The sequence below is a fragment of the Nuphar pumila genome, chromosome 1, assembly GCF_984573655.1.
Source record: "Nuphar pumila chromosome 1, dmNupPumi1.hap1.1, whole genome shotgun sequence".
NCBI lineage: Eukaryota > Viridiplantae > Streptophyta > Magnoliopsida > Nymphaeales > Nymphaeaceae > Nuphar > Nuphar pumila.
The window spans coordinates 39,164,665-39,186,802 of NC_143249.1; the positions used below are offsets into that span (position 1 = coordinate 39,164,665).

Below are 22,138 nucleotides of genomic sequence, written 5' to 3' on the forward strand. Positions count from 1 at the left end.
ATACTTGTGTCAGTGTCCAGGTAACATAGCTGAAATATGGATAACCACTACTCTCGACTCTTCTATTTTTATTTGGTCTCAAATTAAACAGCTCACTATCTCCATGCTGTCATACTATATGGCTTCTAGGTCTATAGCTTGGAATGGTAGAAGGTATATCTTGAAATAAACCGAAACTTATACAAAAATACAGCTGCATAGCTTCCATTTGGCAGGATTTCCATCTAATGGACAATGGTCTAACAAAAGGAGTGAGCAAATAGATTCACTACATATAAATGTATTACCTGCTGAATTGTTCAATTGAGATAACAGCAGCCAAAGAAAGATTCCCATTTGGTGTTCTGCTATCAATTGTCTGCTCCGCCATGAAAACCTCTTCCAGTTCAGAAATATTAATATTTTGTACAGGGTTTCTCCTTTCTCCACTCTTTGGCACAGAAGTCATTTCAGTCCATAACGCCTGAGTCTTTAACAACCACATGTTCAGTCTGTGTTGAATTGCATCTGTTATGAATAACCACCACATATTCAGCAATCAAATGACAATTCAAGAAACACTATTTAATCATCAGACGCATATACAACAACATTACAGCATTGTAGATGCCTAACAGAATCTGCTTCTGGTAGATGGACAATTGCTAAAGAATAATGATTGATACGATTATGACCTTGCGGCTCCCTCGACCCCAAGGAGCCTCCTGCTCCTCGTTGTGGAAGGGGTTGTCCACATGGTGACAAGCTCGTGGATAGGGAGCACTCCCCGTACCCCAAGTTCAAGTCCCCATGTGGGCACCCCTTCAGCAAGGCAAAGAAGCCGGATCCCTAGGAGTCAAGAGGGGCGCTCATGGAGTTTTACGCTGCTGGGACCGTGACCATAGGTACCGCGGGCTAAGACCAGGACGGCCAGATCTCTGATCCCAGGTGCGGTTTCTCCGGAAAAAAAATGTGTTTGTCTGTTTATAACAATCTTGTATGTGCATAACAATCTAATACAATGGCATGCATTTCATTCCGCTGGAACTCCTTTGTTTGAAGACAACTGAGGCTGCAAAGGACCACCATGAGGCATGAGGCATATGCATGAAAGGGAGATAACATTATGGTGAAGGTTAAAAAACACTGGCACACGAAGCTATCAATCATCTTGCTCTCAAGCCGAGAAATTGTGGCAAACAGAAATGCCGACATCAAAAATAAAGACGGTTGGTAGAGTGTTACCCAAAAAGAAACTAAAACTAAATCTATGATTGTCTTCAATCGGAAGCATACTCATATTGGCATGCATCATACGCCACTGGGTATAACCTATAGACTGAAGCACTTAAAAACATACTTGTCTTGGGGTTTGTTTCCCCACCACATGAAGGATTACCATTAAATTCATATTGGTAGATACGATTGAGATTAAGTCTGTGTATAACAACCTTCTGAGCCATTAAAAACATGATCATCCAGAGGCAACAAATAACTTGCAAAATCAATATCGCGAAAGCCTGTGGAACAGAGTAAGAAGATCAGAGGATATGAAAAATAACCTCTGTCGATGTTACCAAGCTTCTTCCACTCATCTCCAAGCGATTGCTTCACAACACTGTGGCGATACCTCCTGGTTTTGCAGCGTTGGTTTGAATGGGACCATTTGGGCATGTTGGGGAGATGGGGTCTTGGGGATGAGGAAGACTCGGGCTGAAGTATGAACTGTTTGAGATCGAGATACATGCTTCCCATCTTTTTCTTCTTCTTCTTCTTCTTCTTCTTCTTCTTTTTCTTCTCCTTCTTCTTCTTCTATCTCTCTCTTCTGGGCCTGATCCGAAGTTGTCTATGCAGTATCAGTGGGGGCGACCATTTGGCCTTTCTCAGTTTGCTGGTGGCTTGATAGATCCATTGTTCCTATGTGCTGGCTGGTTTGCCCACCACATAAACTCGCGCGCTCTAAAATTTCCGATGGGTCAAATTACAGTTTTAGACGACGCTCTAATCCAAACTCGCACGTTTTAGTCATGTATAAGTTATGGGAATTATTTATGGACTGCTTTTACTGTTAAGTATACCAAAAACTTGTTTTGTAGTTATGTACATCAAATCATTTTGCATACAAACATTTGTTTGTTGATTACGCAGATCATGTTATTTTGCTATTATGCATTTGGTGAGTTGCTGGGGCAGCTGAGTTGCACCTTTTGTGCAGCCTCAATGTGCTATTTACAACATATTTCTGGGCTCTTTTGGCAGCAAAGTAGCATCTTGTTGCTTGCTTTTATCATAACAGGACAGGTAGTTCATCGCATGTCAGGGTGTCAAGTGAGACATAATACATATACATGTGTTGAATGTTAATTATGCGCGTTATACGTTCAATTATCATGTTGCAAGTGTTCATGTTATAAGCATTGAAAATTTTAAAATTTATTTTGATGTTTGCAATATGATCATGTGCATGTTTGAGAGCTTATGCATGAATTAGATCATGTTAATATGTGTTGTAAGCATATGTTCGCATGCGTATGCAAAATGATGTTTATGTGCATTCTTGTTGTGTGATTGGATGTGCAGTGTGAACATGGTTTGAAGAAGTATGTTGTTGTTCACCGGGATTTTGTAAAGAAAATGCATAAATCACTTTGAGATACTTTTGTGGTCAGATGTGAATAGTCAAGCCATGTGGGTCAGGAGCATGTATTGCTCCAAAATTATTTTTATTTATTACAAATTTGTTTATGGAATCATTGTCCTTCCAAATTAATAGAACTATAAAAATGTGACGGGTCAGGGTCGAAGTTGGGTTTTGCATATAGATTTGCAAAATAATTATTGTGTAAAGGACTTGTAATTTGTTAAAAAGGTAAAAGAAATCAAACAATATATTTAATTATTCTTGAATATCTCTTCTACAGTGTAGAAATCCTAGATAACGATTTGGAAAAAACCGTGAAAAAACAAACACTTTGTATGTGATTGTATCCGTGAACCCGATGCGGTGGTTCGCCTTCCAGCCATGGTTTTAGAGAGATTTCAGCCCCTTTGTCTGGGGGTGGTGTTGTTGACACAACTTTTATTATTGGTATACAAAGAAAATAATATCAATGGATTTGATTTTTCTAATGTCCCGACATTAGATGTTGATTTCTGATATTTTTATAAATGATATTGATACATGATATCGGTCAAGGAACAAATATGGGACTTAGTATTAAAATGCAAATTATGTATTAAGCTACAACTGGTAATCTAAATTGGCCTTTGAGAATTGTTTTTCCACTTTGAGTATTCATGGGTTTAAGAAAAAGTGAAAACTAAAATTATGTGTATTTAATAGGAACATGCATACAAGAGAAAACTTTGATAATAACTTAAATGTACATTGAAGCATGCATCTTTACTGGTCTGCATTAGTACATGCATTTATACTTATGTTGTCCAGTATGAAAATTGTTATTGCATGATACTTGTTTTAGATGCTTGAATGATAAATTGATTATGAAATTATTGTTGGTATACTTATTTGAATTTATACATGGATTTGGTTTGTGCTCTTTCTTTTTTAGTTGGATTTTTAGATGAATTCGTACAAAGAACTCTAGTTTTTATCATGCATTTCAAAAATATTTTTCAGGACTGAGAGCTTAGTGATAGGGTGATTTGCTACATGGAGCCTGCGACTTTAGCGTAATATGTTATGAGTTCTTGACAAAGTGGCTCTATGTTATAAATTATTTATTTATTTTTGCTATTGTGATACTTATTCTATTGAGTAATAAAGTTATTATTCCTTCGTTGTTTCAATGCACTATCTCATGTGGTTTGGTATTTTTTAAATTTGTGAGACACCAGATCCTTGGGTTTTGTTTTCGCAATTGTTTAAAAAAATCACTTTTCATGACGATAAGAAGTCCTTGAAAAAGTTTCGAAGCCCTAGAAAAATTGCTAGAAAAGTTTAAAAAGTCATGAAAAATATCCAATGAACCTCAAGAAAATTACAAGGCCTAAAAAATCTCCTAAAAAGTTCCAAAGTTCTGAACAATCCTTGAGAAAAGCCTACGATAGCTTTGTAAATTCCTGAGAGAATCACAAAAAACTGAAGAATGTTTTCAAAGCCCTAAGAAATTCTTTATAAAAACATCAAGAAAGTTTTCAAAAACTTTGAAAAAATCTCAAACCCCTCCCCCCCAAAAAGTAAAGTTGTCAAAAGTTCATAGAAAACCCTAAAAAAAGTTCCCCAAAAGTCTAAAGCCTGGGAAAATGTAGAAAATCAGATCCTAGCCTCAAGAGTTGTTATTCATGTCATGCACCTTTTTATGCTCAAAATGCTCTTAAAATCTTGCAAAATATTGTTCGTATTTGGCTTAGATCTCGATGCTAAAAAAAACTCAAAATGAGTGCTCAAAACTGACACCAATTTAAAGCTCTCTAAGTCTACAATGAGTTTCTGTCATTGTTTTTCTTCTATTTTCTTATTAATTCTCTTAATTTTTCTTAATTACTTTAATTTTCTAAATTCTTGTTTTATAGTACTTTATATCTTTTTAAGGTTTTTTTACAGTTTTTTGTTACATAATCCAAGATCTTTTAAGTCCCCTTTGGAACTTCCATGAATTTGCACTATGTTTGTCTTATAAATTTTTATTGCTTTAGGAACTTTTAGATCTTCTCCCATTTTCTCCAAATTCTTAGAATTTTGTGATTTTCTCTGGGATTTCTAAATATTTGGTCCCAAAAATTTATTGTCTCACACTTTCCAAGTTTTTGGTTCTTCTTTAAGTCATTAAATTGGTATTCATCACATTCTTGCTTTTGGGATTTCCAAGTTATATGTAGAATGTGTTCAATAAAAGATATAGTTGATGGCATGTTAATCATCATCATCTATTTATGGTTGTTGTTTTTTATTTTTACCATACAAATGTTGTCAAAAAGTCCTAAATGGTTGGACTCATGGCTAGACCCATAAATTGATATAAATACAATTGAATATCGACCTATTAAATAGTTGACAAAGTATCTAGGGTCACAAAGAAAGTGTAATGTAAGTGTCTTTGTGTTATTTTTTCCTCTTTAAAACGAGTTTAAAAATATATATGACTCATGTTTATATTTTATAATTGTGTGTTATCATAACTCCATGATCTCGTTGTTGCCATTCATTTGATTTAATGTTGTTCTTGTATGATTCAATTCTATATAATATAGTCTGAGCTAATATTGTTTGTATAAAATTAACATATGTCAATATATCGTTCACGATGAGGAGGCGGGCATTTTCCCTCCCCATGGATCAGTTCACCACCTGCCAGCCATGGTGAACACTTATACGGAAAAGAAGAGGAGACCTCCCACATACAAGAGTCCATTGTAGCTCTAGAGTCGTCCATGGTGGCCTCATGTAAATATTAATTATATATTTTTTTAGTATAATTAAAATTTTATTATTGTCATCCCTATTAATATTTGTTTCTTACAACAAATTAACAACTACATAATATTCTCAATATAAACATGGAAAGAATAAATATGTAACCCACCAGAAGCAAATCAAGCATCGAAAGACTTCGGTAACTATTAAGCCTAGGACACAAAGAATTGTGGCAGAGGGCGCCTTCGTATTCTCTATGAGGCTTTCGTGCATTATTAGGGAGCAAGTCAATATCACTCAGAAGCCGTGCATAAAGGTCCCAAAGGATGAGAAGATGGTATTGCGTGAGACAGTTTATGTAAGTATATTGCCTAACTATATTTTGATAAAAAAAATGTTACTAACTGTATTTTGATAATTTGGTGCAAACCGAGTTTGATTTGGACAAGGATATAGCTGAACATCATGCTACCATGGATAAACAACTTCAATTATCATACTCAAGGGTGTGAGAATATTTTTACAAGCATTATAAGAGGTTTGAAAACCATGATGAAGCAACAAAACATGCTTCAGAGGGAGTCGACTCTGAAGTGTGGAAAGGGACTTGCAACTTTTTTACCGAATACTAGTAGACAATAAATATTGGATATATATTCATAAGTAAATAATTGTTTACTTTTTTAGATTTCCGTAAATTAATGTATCTTCCTTTGTTTAGCAACGAATGACGGAGAATTTTTTTGTAAATAGAGCAAAATAGATGGTCCAACATACCAATAGATCATCTTTATACATCTGGAGGCTTTATACAAGGGTAAGTTCATTTATTTTTATATAGTAGTATAGTGCTAAATATGTTTTATTTAATATATTCTAAATTTATTATTTGTATACTGAAATGGAAGGGCATGAACCGACAATGAGTGTGTTGTATAAAGAGACGCATACTCATTCATATCGCATGACATTCCTCTCTAGCGAAACAAAAGATACTTTTATAAGTAACTTACAATTTATAACAGTGAAGCAGAAGCCATATTTATTCGTTCTATTATGTACATTATCATTAGTTACTGATAACCAAATATTAACGTCGTGCAGAACAAACTTCACTCTATGAAAATTGAAAGTGATGAAACATATTCTTCAAAAGGAGGCCAGTCGATGTCGTAGCAAGGCGTCTTTGCCAAAGTCCTCGAAGAGCGTTTTGGACATGTGAGAGAGAAAGTCCTCGAAGAGCGGTCTGGACATGTGAGAGAGATGGTTGTATTTGTCTTTCCATCCAAAGGCAAAGTCTGTGTTTTAGAGTTATCTTCTCAGCTGGAGGCGATGTAGTTAAAGCCTCAACGGTCGAGTTTAACGGGAGTGAGAGAGAAAAGAATGGGAGCAACTCCATAAGCAACTAGAGTGAGAGAGAGAAGTTGAGGAGTGAGAGAGAGAAAAAATTAGGAAGCTCAAAGAGCATATGCAGACCTTCATAGATTATCTTAGATAGAACCCTCATCCCATATCTCTCTTATTTTCCCATAGATATAACTGTCAAGTGTCTATTTGTTAGATGAACATGTCATGATTTTTTATGTCATGTTACGTTCTAAAGAAACATATATGTTTATATTTTCTTTTTCTGTTTGACCTGTATTAATTTTTACCATAATGAAATATTGTAGTTAGTGTGAAACTGATTATATATATATAAACTAATTTTAAATATATATAAACTAATATATATATATATATTGAATTTAAGTTGATACCTTATTGAATGTGTAAAGATTTTTATTAATGTTATCTTTATGTTTTTTTAGATTCTAATAAAAGTGTAGAAAAATGAGAAAGTATTATCGAGACTTCAATCGTAATGTGATTAAAATATCTATAAGTTATGAGACTGAATTATCATCTTCTATCATCATCATTAACATTGTCATACATTTTTTTTTCTTTTGAATTATTAGATTGTACTCATTCTTGAAGTGTGTTTGTTGCATGTTTAAAGAGAATATAGGGGAGGGGGTTGGGCTAGATGTATGTTTATTTTTTGAAGTGTATTTATTGCATGTTTGAAGATGATGTGAGGGAGGGGTTGAATAGGATGTATGCTTGTTTTTAGAAGTGTGTGTGTTGTAGGTTTGGAGAGGATATAGAAACGAGGGTTGGAGATGATGTATGTTTGTTTTTTAAAGTGTGTTTATTGCAGGTTTAGAGATGATATATGTTTATTTTTTGAATTGTGTTTGTTGCAGGTTTAGAGAGGATGTAGGGGAGGGGGCGGAGATGATGCATGCTTGTTTTTTGAAGTGTATGTTTATACTTTTCATCATTATCGACTATAACATCGACTTAATTCACCTTGTTACAGGCTATAAGGGCAACACACAAATGTCACACTATTAGTGTTCTCAGTTCCGACAAAATTCTTTACTGGTGTTGGGTCATACATTAACAATGATCTTAAATGTGACCATTATAACTCAATTGAGGTAAAAAATTGATGGCCATTTTTTGTTGCCATTATAGACCTTTAGTGATGATAAATAGGGCAATAGCGGCAAAAAAAGTCACCGCTATTGATCCACATCCTTGTGGTGTGACTTTAATCATGTAGCAAGGGACATTCCAATTCTCATTTATATTTGGGCTCTCATATAAACGAGATAATGAATCTCATTGGCATTGGCTAAACAAACATCAAAAAATGAGTGTTGAGAAATAGACTTTTATTTGCCTTTATAAATGAGAGTTGTTTTCTCATAAAAATTAGAGAATGAATCTCATACCATGTTACAGTAGGATTGGCATACTCAACTTTGCAGCAAGTAAGCAAATTTACTATAGTATGGCATGTTTGGTTAAGTCTCATTGAGATTTGGGCTCTCGTATAAATGAGATAATGAATCTCATTGGCATCGGCTAAACAAACACCTGAAAATGAGTGTTGAGAAATAGACTTTCATTTGCCTTTATAAATGGCAGTTGTTTTCTCATTTAAATGAGAATCAGAATCACAAGGAGCATCGTGTGATTCTGATTCATATGACTCTAAATCAAATTTGATTTTGAAGTACATGTGTCTGAGCAAACAAAACTAGTGTTATCTAGTGCATATGATGAGCAATTGCATTGAAGAGGCCATCTAGGGCTGATAGGTGAAAATTTGTAAAAAACCTTTCAGCAAGTTGATGGATTTTTGTAGTACTCCAAAATAGTGTTTAAATTGACATTGATGCTTGGTTGAATTTGGGATAGGCAACTGGTACCTCCTTGAAAGTATAAAGGAAATGGTTGGAATGCAGGCAACTGGTTTGCTTTCCCTACGAAATAAAAGGAGAAGAAACTTCTCCAATTAACACTGAGGCCTTGTTTGGATGATATAGTTCAAAACCAGTTTTTTGGTAAACTTGGTTTGCTCAAAATATAAGTTATCAGGTGTTTGGAATACCCAAAAACCAATTTTCCTATGAAAGTTGTTCGCGCTTCCAAACGTGTCCTTTGACTTGAATAGGGATGAAAGATTTTTACCAAGACCACCTAAGTGTTGTGGGCCCCACACAACCAAGTTGGAGACGTGGGCGTCACAACATTAAAAACCGAATATTCGGCCAGATGAACATGGCCACAGTAAATTGAGTCCAAGGAAACATACTTGGATCCTTCAAGTGAATCCAGTGTCTAGATAAAAAGAACCCTTCAGACAATATCATAAATCTTGTTATCAGGGAAAAATATGGAAGACAAAAAAAAATGTCAAATATTAACTTACGCCTATATAAAAAAATATATAATTAAAAGTATCACATTTTCAATATTATAGTAAATTGTAAAACATCACTCTAAAATGACAATGTATCCAACATGGTTCATTTGTTAGGATTCGATATTTGCCTATTTTATTTAATGAAATGTCTAATTTTTTATGCTTTAATATTCACAAAAATTGTAGACTGTTGATTTTCTTATTAAAAAAAATTGTTCAAATGTTATAATAAAAAGATCGAAAAGATAGTCCTTACAAAAACCAAATCACATTTATACAATATTGTGGAATCTGTATCGGCCATCAAATCGATAGGCCAACGATTCAGGTGAATCGGGCAATTAAAACTATGTCAATTCATCAGCCAACTTGTAACCAACATTTGACATGTGTCTAAAAAATATTAATTAAAAAAATTAAAACTATTTAAGAGTAATGGGTCGGTGCTAAACCCATTTGGTGCTAAACCAAGTGCTAAATAGTTTTTTTTGGCTTTTTCGATGTTTTTTATGCGGTTCGGGCTTTATAAATGTGTTGGGAATGGATGATTTACTAAGAATCTACATTTGGATAATTACTTTTCAATGAAAAAAAACAATGTTTAGAGCCTCAAAATTTTACAAAGATTTTGGACCTTTATTTTTCAACAACAAACAACAACAACTACACCTTCATCCCAAAACAATTGGGGTCAGTGATATGAACCAAAAAAGAAAATCATTCTCAGTCTTCCACATGAATCCTTCTCCTCCAATCATTTTTATCCAATGCCATGTCCTCGGTGAGGTTCAAAGCATTCATATCCTTTCCTATCACCTCCATCCATGTCTTCTTAGGCCTACCCCAACCTCTTTTAACTAATATATTTTTCCATTTCGCCATCCTTCTAACTGGAGCATCATTAGGCTTTCGCCAAATATGTCCAAACCACCATAAACGATTCTCTCTCATCTTATTTTCAATGGGTGCAACGCCTACCTTCTTACGTATATCCTCGTTTCGAATCTTATCTTTTATTGTATTTTCACATATCCATCTCAGCATATGCATCTCAACTACACTCATTTTTTGAATATGATGTCTCTTGGCAGCCCAACATTCCGTACCATATAGTAAAGCGGGCCTAATAGTCGTCATATAAAACTTTTCCTTCAATCGCAATGACATTCTACGATCGCACAACACTCCAGTTGCACTTTTCTATTTCATCCACCCAACCTTTGTCCTATGATTTACATCTCCATCAATTTCTCTATACTTTTGAATGATAGATCCCAAATATTTGAAACAGTCATCCACCGATATTTCTTGCTCACCAAGCTTCACTACACTCCCATCACTACTTCGTTGCTTACTAAACCGACATTTCATATATTTTTGTCTTACTTTTACTTAACTTAAAACCTCTTACTTCCAATGTCTGTCTCCATAATTCTAACTTAGCATTAACCCCAACTCTAGACTCATCAATCAAAACAATATCATCAGCAAATAACATACACCATAGACCTTTATTTTTTGATCTTTCTAAAAACCTACTCATGTGTTGGAATCAAATGCTTCTAGAGCTGATCCCTATAAAATCAAGTACATAGATCACATCTTTACGGTAAGAATTTAAAAATAAAATTAAAAAAGCCCGAAAAGCTTATTTAGCATGCAGTTTAACATCAAATGGGTTTAACACCGATCCGTTACTTAACTATTTAATAGTAATTTAAGATTTATTTGAGAAAAAACCCGAAACAGGTCATTTTTTATCAAGTTTCTGAAGATACGATACAAATCGGCCGATTCTCAACGAAATTAAAAAAAAAAAAATCGTGGAAAACAAGTAAACCCTACCTTACCTAAAATGGAAGAGACAAAACCCAGATTTGGTTGGCCACTTGGGCCTGAACGGATTCGGGTAAGAGGTGGAGTGACCAGGATCCATTTTTTTTTTTTTTTGAAGATTCCATTTTCCCCTCCTTGTCACCATCATCTGAGAAAATCATCTGAGAAAGTCTCAAGCTCAGAATCAACCAAACCCACTTTCATGGCTGGTGGAGGGAAAGTCTCCTTCAAAGTTACCCTCACCTCTGATCCAAAGCTCCCCTTCAAAGTGTAATAATCTCTCTCTCTATAAGTTGTTGGTGATGCATGAAACTGAAACTCTTTTGTTTATTTCTCCTTTTATTTGGTTATATAAGTTTTTCCCCATCTTTTCTATCACCAGATTCAGCGTTCCAGAGGAAGCCCCGTTCACGGCGGTCCTGAAGTTCGCCGCCGAGGAATTCAAGGTTCCTCCCCAGACCAGCGCCATCATCACCAACGGTAGACCCATTCCCATCACCCTTTTTTCTGTAGATTCATCTCCTCTTTCATCCATACGTAGAAAGTTGCATAAGCTTGTGATTATGGATGAGCCATTCGTCGAATTCCCTCAATTTCTTGACCGAATCAATCTGTGTAATCTTGCTATATTCTCGCAGCGGCCACCGTATGAACCTATGAAAGATCGGATTGATTTAGTGCTCCCCAAGAAGAAAGAGCAAAAGGGGAATGGGTAATTGTAACTCAGGATGGTGGATATGTGAGTCATATGCAATCTGATGGATACCCTGACTTGTTTGTTTCTCCTGAGATATCCTAATTTGAGATTTTAATACCAGTGGATTTGATCTTTCTTTCCTTCTTTTTATATAATAAAGATAGCTGCACGTGATGGTAGATCATGACCATATTATTAGAAGCTTGTGTTGAGAATGGATTTCGTTCTAGTGCTCGAAAATAATAATCTAAAGTGGTTGGTATGTTCTCCATTGCTTGTGTATAAGGTTTGTTACAGTGTATAACTTCGATTGTGGTGCTAACTTTCTGGTCACATAGCTTCATAATGATTCGGTAGGGCTTATCGTTCTTTTAAGGTTTTCACTTAACCAGCATAAGAGTGTCTCTAACTTGACATGTGTCTGTACAATGCTTGACCCTTGCCTGATATAGGTCGATCATGAACTCAATCAGTGTATCCCTTTTCATTTTTCTTGGGTGAAACTGCCTCCCATGCTGCTCTTGTTTACATTTGTTATTATAGGCAATGACAGAAAAGGATGGTTGCAAGTCTCATCCTTGTACCAGATGAAGAGAACCATCCTTTTCCCTTTCATGCATTCCATCAGATACATAGCATGAAAAGTTGCTGTTGCATCATATGGGAAAAAAACTAAGATGGTTCCTTTTCCCTTTATTCTTATTTTCTCATGCCCAAGGTAGTAAGGGGACAGAAGGGGCAATTCCATTCTTTCATATATCCATCCGGAGGAATTTAGTTGAGCAATCCTGATGTTGTTTGTGCACAACTTATTAATGAGCTGGGGTCTTATTATCAATGTGTGAAAGTGTTAGGATCTTGTAAGTTTGATGGTATGAGAGATTGTAAACCTTGAAATGGAATACAGAATGTTTTCAAAGACGAGAAGTTCGAGGAAAGGTTGGATTTAGTGAAGCTAATTTTAGTCTTGAGACCAAGTGAAGTGGATTTGTAACAGGCCTGGTGTCTTTGCGGTATGTGTTGTAGGGTGGATGAGTCAATTGTACACCTATTCTGGTCTTGTGCCATGTATCAAAAAATCTTGCAGTAGAGCCGGCTGAAACTGAAGGTAGATGTGAGACATGAATCTTGGGCAAGGGGCTTGCTGCTTGGACCGGTCATCTTCAAGAATAGTAAGAGATGGTCTATGATATGGAGTTGGTGGTTGCTAACTGCATGGTGAGCTGTATGAATTGAGATAAACAACAGATTTTTCAGATGAAAAGGAAAACAATTTTTTTGTTATTAAACAACCACCTTGAGTTGTATTGCTTCCCATGTGCTTTGGGAGGCTTTGTAGCGTTATCAGTAGGGCTGGGAAACAAGATGAGCCGTTCATAGTTTGGCTTGTGGTCAGATCGTAAAGAGCTCATTCAGATTCCTGACAGTCTTGGCAAGTTGTGCACATACAACGGGTGTTTGGCTTGGCTTGGTTCGACTCGTATAAGCTCGTTAATTAATAATAAATATATTTTATTATCATGGAGTGTAGATGGTTGAAGTGTTTGGCTTGCAAGCAATAAGTTTAGAGTGGAAATCTGATTGCTTAGAGCATTGAACTATTGTATTTATTTTGTAAATGAGCCAGTTTGAGCTTGGCTCAGTAGGTTTAGAAGCCAAACCTTATTATTTTCAATTTTGATAAAATACTTTTTTGTAAATGAGCCAGCTCGAACTCAGCTCATTTACCTTGGGCTTGCCATGAACTTGAACTCGGCTTGGCTCACCACAAAAATGAATCAAGCTTGAACACCTTCTGTTCGGGTTGTTCAGCTCGTTTACCGGTGCTACATATCAGCAGCATCTGTGAATAATGTTACTGAATACTGAAGACTAAGAAGCAACTTTCTTTAGAAAAATACATGATGAATCTGTGGCATTGATGCTAGAAGAATTGCCTCCTATCACCAAATTAATTTCTGTACTATGATAAAATTTAGTCAAATAACATGAAGATTTGGATTAGCCTTCTAAAAGACTTGCAAACAGTTCTGTCTTTGTGAAGATAAGAGCTGAGGTTTTGTGTGCATCAAGGACCGAGTCTTTATATAGATTTCTATGGAGCTTTTTAATAATATGATCTTAGATCGGTGTTGCAACCATTTAACAATTTCATTTCTTAGACGCACTCTAGGTTTCAATAATATGCTTTGTTTTTTTTTATTATCTTGGATCTTACCAATTAATATTTTCTTAATCTTGGAACAGATGGTGTAGGAATCAACCCACAACAAAGTGCAGGTATTTCTCTTTTGCTTTTCAATAGACATTTTTTTTCTGTTCTTGCTAGCATTCGTTTTTTCTTAAATAGCTAGTTAATTGTAGTTGGTAAAAATGTTGTCATATATGGGTCTTCGCGGTCATTTAGATTGCAGTAATTTAGTGCAGCATTTAGGTCTTTACTTTTGTTTTGCTACTACTACTATTGCCGCTGATGCTCTGCTATTATTATTACTGCTATGCTTGGTCCTGCTTGTTTTGACATTTCTGGCTTTTTCAGGCAATGTCTTCCTCAAACATGGATCTGAGTTGCGTCTCATTCCTCGAGATAGAGTTGGAGGGATGCATGTATGATCATATATTCTAGGTGTTCTCACTGTGATATTGGCAGTGTGTCAATTAGTACCAGATAGTATTTCTATTTCATATACTGGATTAGCTAAAAAGCCTTTTGGGTATTCCTTGAAATAAATATGTAATTTTTGTCATTTTCTAAATCGTAGACATTCAAACGCAATTATACTTTATGCTGATCAATTTTATCATGAAATTTTGGACCGATTGTTGCAATTGCAAATGATTTTTCTGTTGCATGCTTGTCATGTTATGTCAATTCTCTTCGGTTAGGGAAAATGGGAAACCTTAACAAAAGGAAAATCCATTCTCAGCAACTGTTGATTGACCGTTGCTCCTTTCCAATGAAAATCTGGCTTCCACACAACTGACCATCTCTAATTTATGAACGAAAATAAAGGATTAGAACTATATCTCATTGGCATATAGCCCTTTTCCTTTTTTTTTTACCTTTGTCCTTTTTTGTTTACCTTTTTCCTTTCATGATGGTGAAGCTACACATTTTAATGAAAATATCGTGATATTTTATAGTTTAAAATGGCAAACTTAAAATGTCGTATCATGATATTTTCAAAATATCGCCGATATTTGTCTCCTGCTCTTGACCTAATAATGTATATTTCTTATGACCATATATCCATGTGTGTACCATCTTGACCATGGTGCAATTGAGTTATTTGGTTAAGGTTAGACGTTTGTGGTCCAATTTCAAGTGCTATGCGATTTGTTTTGACTCAAAATCCTTGTTTTGTTAATGGAGTGGCCGTTAGTGAAACAAAGGTGTTGGGTTTTCGAACAATGAAAAAGTCAACAGGGTTTGTTTGAAGCATCCCTTCACAATGGAGCATAAACCTACTCGACATGCGTTTTGTGCATTTGGCTCTTTCATCAGCTGGCTGTGTATTTTTTGACCTATTCATAGCTTGTGTGTGATGCATATGCCTGCATAGAATAGCAACCTGCACGTAAATGAGATGGTATGTTGATCTCTACATCCTGCGTGTGCATGTGCACTCGGTATTAGGTGCAATCACATTGAACAAAATAAATGACACCACAAAACATGTCAAGCACCGGTTGACATTTTGCAGGGCTCACAACATAGATCAGGCAGATAGCACACAGCCAGACAGGGCATCACCCTTGGAAGATGGGAGAGAAATTGGTGCATATACAATGAAATGAAGACACAAAAGCACAGAATGCTTCATAATGCGCATATAAGCAAACACTACGAGTATGCTTGCTTTTGCTGCCCACCCTGTGTTTCCCAATCAAATATGAATTGGAATTGGGGATGGCAGTGGACCGGGCGGGGGCGGGGCACAAGGTCTCCATCAATGCTCCGTCTCAAAATTCCGCCCTCCATACCTGCACAGGTTTTGATTGTAAACTCCATTCCCCTTTCATGTCCTCCATCCCCGGTCCAATTGGGGCGGGGCTCCGTTTCTCCCCGGTCCACTGTCATCTCTAAAGGCATTTTAGTTATTTTACTAAAGGGGATCAGGGACAGGGTGGGGAAAAGCGTAAGTCCATCCATGCCTCCATTCCCACACGGGTTTTGATTTTAACCTTCATCCCCATTTCATGTCCTCCATCCTCGCCTTCATCCCCATTTCATGTTCTCCATCCCCGGTCCAAATGGAGCGAGGCAGGGTAGGGCCCCATTTTCTCCCTGTCCACTGCCATCCCTAATTGGAACCATATGGCTCAAAATCGTGATTATGAGTTACATTCAAATGAGAAAACGATTCTCATTTGCTTTGATCCGAGAGAATGGAGTCAATGAGAATCATGGTGACTGCATGTTGCCGTGCCAACACCATTTACAAGATAATGCCAGGCTCTTTTTGGGAGCTGACCATTGGAGGTCGCCGGAGCAGATTTGTGGAATCCCCCTGTCCCCCGTGTCTGAATGCATTTGGGAGTGTGGAAAATGAGAATTTAGGGCACTACAGTGGGAGCTGCCGATTCCAATGCCTCAAATAGACCACCTTTCGTGGGAGGTGGTAATTAACTGCCATGCTGACTACCACCTCAGATGGTGCTTTGCTTCCCAACACATCTACCACCTAAGTAAATATCGAGAAAACCTGAGCTCCTGTGGACTAAAAATGGTGTAGGCTGGGTGTGCTTTGTCAGGTCTGATGTGGGGAATTACTGTGTAGATTGGTTAGTGGAGGGGTTTCGCCAAAAACCCCTCTATTGCCATGCCAGAAACAACCATATCCACTTGCCTGGAAAAAAATGAAAAGGGGAGGGAGTAACGGAGGCATAAGTACTCATGAGCATGCTGGCTGTATCTCTAAGCTCTCCAACCGGCCATCGTAGAGCACTATCAATGTCAGTGACTAGCTTCTGCTCACAGAGGGAGGGTTTGCTAGAATCCTCTGTAACTTGAATTTAAGGTTTAAACCATACGTTATTGCCTTTTTTGACAATTGAATGTCAGTAGTCGGAAATTCTAGAACAGTTCTGAGATTATTTCTCACTAGCATAGTTGACAAAGATTTGCAGTTTGGTACCTCTAAATAATGCACAATAAAAAATTCTTTTTTAAGGATCCTGTTCTCAAGGTTTATTTGAGTTGTCCCCGTTGTAAATAATTGTGGTTGGGAGCTTGAAATACCACCAGAAGCTTTAGAATATCATAACAATGAATAAATTGTTAGATTTTGCAGAAAAAGGTTCAATTTTTAATGCACAACTAGACATTTTATAATTTGAGGAAATATGGTCAAGATTTTGTGGAAATTGTTCTCTCAAAACACCGTTGTACTCGATCTCATGTTTAGACAATGTTTGGACTTTAATTTGTCCAAAACATGGTCAAAGCAAGGGTCTAAATCCACAAATGCTATTGTACATTTTCTAGGTTTGTTTGGGAACTAGTGGCTGGGGGCAACAACTGCCAAATCCACAACTAATCCCAAACAGCTTAAGACGGATTTGGTAAATTTATGACTAAAACTTTATGTACCAAACAAGCAAGCAAGCTGAAAATTCCAAATCCACAACAATTGTGGATTTCTTAATTGTCTCTCCAGCTACCGCCCAAACAGAGCCTAAATGGTTTTTGGCACTTCATCCTCAACACCCACTTTTTGGCAAAACCATATCTTGGCAACACATGGAAACGGTGTTTTCATCTCAATGCAAGGCTCCTTAACATAGCCTTAAAACATGGTCTCTCTCTCTCTCAAAGGGTACACTTCATGTGCCGGGAATACAATTAGAAAGGGAGAGAGGACCCTTGTAAATGTCAACTACAATCCTCCCCAAGCTCTTTCCAACCCTTCTTTTTAGGTCAATCTAACCTAATAGATGTGATATGTTTGGTTTAATGGAAACTGGTGTTTGGATTGCTGAATTCCAACACAATTGCAGGTTTTTTTACAACTGAAAAATCAAAAGCTGTAAATGCTACAACTTTTGACTCAAAAATCATGTTTTTTCACCGAAAAAGACGGTCCAAAGGTTGATTCCTAGTAATTCAAACATGCAAAACACATCTACAACATCAAGCTGAGTAAAAACAAAACACTTGCAGAATCAGATTCCAACTACTGTACAAATGATCATACCAAATACATACCCCAACTGTAAATGGGAGAGGAATCAGGTCTGTTTCACACACACACACACACACACACAAAGAGAGAGATTTTCTGGTCATTCTTGAGCTCTTCAAAAGCACTATCAAGTGGCATCCCATGCTGAACTTTCTTGAATAATTTGCCTTAATTAGTTAACTCTAAACTATGATACCACTAACGACTTGGCCTTTAGAATGCTTTGGATTCATGAAATGGTGTCAAATTGGAAAACATTTTATAAATTTTAGGAAAGAATTTTGAGGACATTTGATTCGGTTCGAATTCATAAATCATCTGCAAGGGGAACGAATGAACATATTATGAAACCGTGCAGCATTCCAGTACATAGATCCTTGAGAAGAAAATCCCAAAGGGAGTACTTTAGCAATACAGTCAGTCCTGGCAAACCATCATGTATGAAAGAAATCAAAGATAAAGGTAGAAACTCCAAGAGCCATTCAATTGCTATAAGTGATGATCATTGACTTCCAATCCTCTAGATAAGAAGGAACCGAGAAACAAGACTCATAAAGCAGACCCCATGTAGTTGAGATAATGTTTGTTGATGATGACACATTATCGGCCCAAAAGCTATGTCACAAGAACATGACAAAGAGGACAGGGAACATGACAACTTTTGAAGCATACCATTAAAAATAGTATATCCCTATGACGTAGATTGCATGATACCAAACAAATCACCTTCAGGTCATATGGGGCCATGGGGAGCTTATCCTCAATCAAAACACACACCTTATGATTCTCCATAGAATTTGGTTCCAAGTCCACGAGCAAAATGTAACTTTAACTAAATGAGTGTATGGCCCAAATTCATATTAAGGAATTTCCAATACACTCAAGAGTATCATACTACAAAACCTACACCTACTTTTTTCAACACTAATGCATTGTTGCATAAAGCTGAAATCAACAATACATGATAACAATCAGCCCCCTCAAAGGCTCATCCTCCTTAACCGGTGCCGCAGTCTCCTTTTCCTCTTCCTCACCTACCGGTAAGATTTCTAGGATCCTAGATTCTGGTGCTTCATTTCATATGACCCCTAATAAAACTAAGCTCTCCAATTGTAGTATTAATTCAGGCAGATCTAATGTTTTTACTACGGATGGATCAAAGAACCAGACTCCACACTGTGCTGGCAAAAGAGAGCACCCTAAGCGCCAAGGCTCGTTTGTTTTAGTCCCAACTGCGATTCTCAGGATAGATTCCTCAGCCTGTGAGAGATGGTCATAGGTTCACACCCGGATCAACTATCACTTGTTAGAGGTGCACACAAAATCACAGGAGATGATCACAATGACAGGTTCAACTTTGACATGTTTATGTTGCCAGGTTGAAAGATTCTGCGATTGTCACTTACAATCACAAGAACTAGAAAAAAACCCCACTTTCAGAGGGCGCTGCAAATGTGCCATAAAACACAATCAACCAACACCCGATAGAGGAACAGTCCTCTGCCTGGCACAAAGCTTAGAAAATGGTTTCACGATATATATGAATATTGAAAATTGGTTTTCGGAAATAAATCCTATTTCAACGCTGGAGTCACAGGCACTTAACATATTCATACCTAATGATTTTCCCACAACGTGGTGAGGAATATGTAACCAGGGAAAAACCAAACCTCACAAATACTTTCAACCAGAAACTTTTCTTTCTCCTATAGAATGATGCAAACAGAACTTTCAGTAAAGGGGTGTTTGGGTGCACCCACTTACCCAGATAAACGGGATAAGCTGTGAAATTGCATTGTGATGTATAATAGAACATCCCACCTTCTCCCATTCATCTGGATAAGTGGTTGCATCCAAACACCACCTATGAATGAAAATCCACATTCGACAGCCAAAGAGGAGAACTCTGGAATCCTAGACAACAAAAAAAATGCCATCAACCAACAGTCCCAATGGAAAAAAGGAAAAAATCACAACATAGAAGCAGGGTAAAGTAACTCGGATCAGAAGAGAAGAACCATTCAGTAACAAAGAAAAAATATGAATATGAAAGCGAAGAAGAAGATGTATAAAATCAGCTATCTATCAAATCCATATATAATGGAACCAACAGCATGGATCCGATCTTAACTTAAACCATACCACTTGAGATGAGAAGAACAAAAAGGAGCACGAGAAGAACATAGCAAACAGGCTACCCCCCCCCCCCAGAAAATGAAAGGAAGAAGAGAACTACTCACATGGCAAGCAAAAAGAGAATGAAGAGAACCAACGCCAGCTCTTCTCCTTCTCCTCTGCCGCTATCGTAATTCATCAACCCTTCAGTAAAAACCACTTCTACCAACCAGACTTCAAGCAAAACTGATAATCCGAGCAAAAACTAAACAGAAAAACAGAGAGAAAGTAAAAGAACGGCAACAATCCATAAAGCATAAACCCTAGAAGCCCATTCGATCCCCAAGTCTCCGGGATGCAATTGGCCGGAAAATCAGCATCCCGCCATTATCGCCCTCCGGATCGTCGGATAGCGAACGGTCCGAGCTCCTTCACCTTTGCGCGGACGGGCATTCGCGGGCGAAGTGCCCCGGCTCCCCACAATTGAAGCAGCCACCGCTGTTGCCGCCGCCACCACCTCCATAACCACCACCACCACCACCATATCGCCCACCGCTCCCTTGGCTACAATCCCTCGCCAAATGGCCCGGCTGTCCGCAATTGTAACAAGCGCCACCACCACCTCCTCCATAACTGCCACCACCACTTCCTCCATAACCACCACCACCACTTCCTCCATAACCACCACCACCACGTCCTCCGCCTCTTCCACCCCTACCACCCCATCCAGCACCACCGAACCCACCACCGCCTCCTCCTCGACCCCAAGCACCACCGAACGAACTTCCACCACCACCACCACCGGATGATCCGCCGGGCAAGGGGGAACCGTCTGGGCCGGTGACGTCGACGGCCTTGGTCCGGCCGTCATCCCCGGTCTCGATCTCGAACTCGACGGTATCGCCCTCGGAGAGGTTGCGGAAGCCCTCCCCCCTGATGGAGGAATGGTGCACGAAGAGATCCTCGCTGCCGTCGTCAGGCGTGATGAACCCGAACCCTTTCTGCGCGCTGAACCACTTCACCATCCCCGTCCCCCTCTCCCCGTGTGCCATCCTCCACCACAAAGAACCCCAAGAAGAAGAAGAAGAAGAAGAAGAAGAAGAAGAAGAAGAAGAGGAAAACCAAACCCTCAAGGAGAGAGAGAGAGAGAGAGAGGCCTAAAGGTTTTGCAAAGAGGGAGAAGCGGAAGCAGCAGCAGAAGGGCCGCTAGGTTTATTGTCTATGTCGCAGCTACAAAGATCGGACGGTTGATATTGGATCGATGGATTAAGAGGATGTCTACGCCGTCAATCGGTATCGCCGCGTTGGTTGTTGCGCAAAAAATCGGGGATGGATGACGTCTTGTTTAGCGTGAACTATGGAAATAATAATGAAAAAATATCGGGTTTCCAGTAAAAAATGGGTCGGATATGGGTTGGGTTAGGGTTGATCTGACATTAGGTTTCACATCCGCGTATCTACTTCTTTTTTATATTTACACGGAGAAACCAGGATCAGGGCTTTTTTTTTTTTTTTTAAGGCAAGCCAGGGTTAGTCAGACCCCTACCAGTTATCTCTTTGGCCTCATGTGGCAGAGGGATTCGATCCGGGACTTCAGCTTGGCACAGGACCCCTCAGCTTGGCAAATAACCCCGCTTACCACATGGAAAACCACCTCGGTTCATTTTCAAAGACTTTATCATGCTGGTTATGCGTACGAGCACTGTCCTATCAGCCTAAAACTCCATGAGCTTAATCCTTATCTCCAAAGAATCGCTACACTTCGGCTTGCTCAAAGGATTTGAACCCAGACCACCTGCCTAGCAGCCTAGACTCCATCCCACTAAGCCAAGACCCGACTTAGAAAACAATCATCCCATTTCATTACACACACATATATATATATATATGATCTTGTAATGACTCAAACCAATGTCACTTGAGCTCGGGTTCATGGACGTTAATTTTTAAAGAAAAAATTATCAAAAATAATCTAAAAAATTATGCCAAAATGTTTTTTTTTTCATAAAATGTTCATATATTCACTAATAACAACTATTAGCATCAAAATAAAAATATCTAATTATATAAATATAATAAACAAAAAATCTAGAATGAATAATACGTTAAATGCTGGGAAGTCTGATGATAGCTTAGTCAAAGTTCAAAATCAATTTCTTCGGTTTGTAGCAGTATTTGAACCTACAGTT

General features: G+C 37.8%; 2 protein-coding genes and 1 pseudogene across 8 annotated transcripts in view; 1 reads left to right on the forward strand and 2 right to left on the reverse strand.

Moving 5' to 3' along the window:
- Window positions 1-1,891, reverse strand: part of LOC149848750 (chromosome-partitioning protein, putative (DUF639)) — a 113,008-nt gene extending 111,117 nt beyond the window's left edge. For 3 of the 5 annotated variants that reach the window (XM_089997202.1, XM_089997217.1, XM_089997229.1), the window contains exons 1-2: window positions 1,542-1,864; window positions 288-507 (exon numbers count right to left, since the gene is read on the reverse strand). In XM_089997202.1, the coding sequence (XP_089853328.1) occupies window positions 288-507; window positions 1,542-1,734 (413 nt within the window). In that variant the 5' untranslated portion in view covers window positions 1,735-1,864. Of the gene's footprint in view, window positions 1-287; window positions 508-1,541 lie in introns of all 5 variants that reach the window. The other 2 variants (XR_016430401.1, XM_089997209.1) reach the window with 2 other exon arrangements.
- Window positions 1,892-11,105: 9,214 nt separating this feature from the next.
- On the forward strand, window positions 11,106-14,467 carry LOC149848751 (ubiquitin-fold modifier 1). Its single transcript, XM_090012355.1, has 4 exons — window positions 11,106-11,222; window positions 11,335-11,432; window positions 13,897-13,929; window positions 14,189-14,467. Exons 1-4 carry the CDS (start codon window positions 11,155-11,157, stop codon window positions 14,260-14,262), a joined length of 273 nt encoding a protein of 90 aa, XP_089868481.1. The 5' UTR covers window positions 11,106-11,154; the 3' UTR covers window positions 14,263-14,467.
- A 4,981-nt stretch (window positions 14,468-19,448) lies between these two features.
- Window positions 19,449-21,113, reverse strand: LOC149848752 (cold shock domain-containing protein 4 pseudogene; annotated as a pseudogene). 2 transcript variants are annotated; one of them, XR_016433085.1, is made up of 2 exons: window positions 20,075-21,113; window positions 19,449-19,748 (listed from the first exon to the last, which is right to left on the reverse strand). The product of XR_016433085.1 is annotated as a cold shock domain-containing protein 4 pseudogene, transcript variant X2 (transcript). The 2 variants fall into 2 exon arrangements; XR_016433083.1 differs by lacking the exon at window positions 19,449-19,748 and having other exon boundaries at window positions 19,882-21,113.
- Window positions 21,114-22,138: the final 1,025 nt, after the last annotated feature.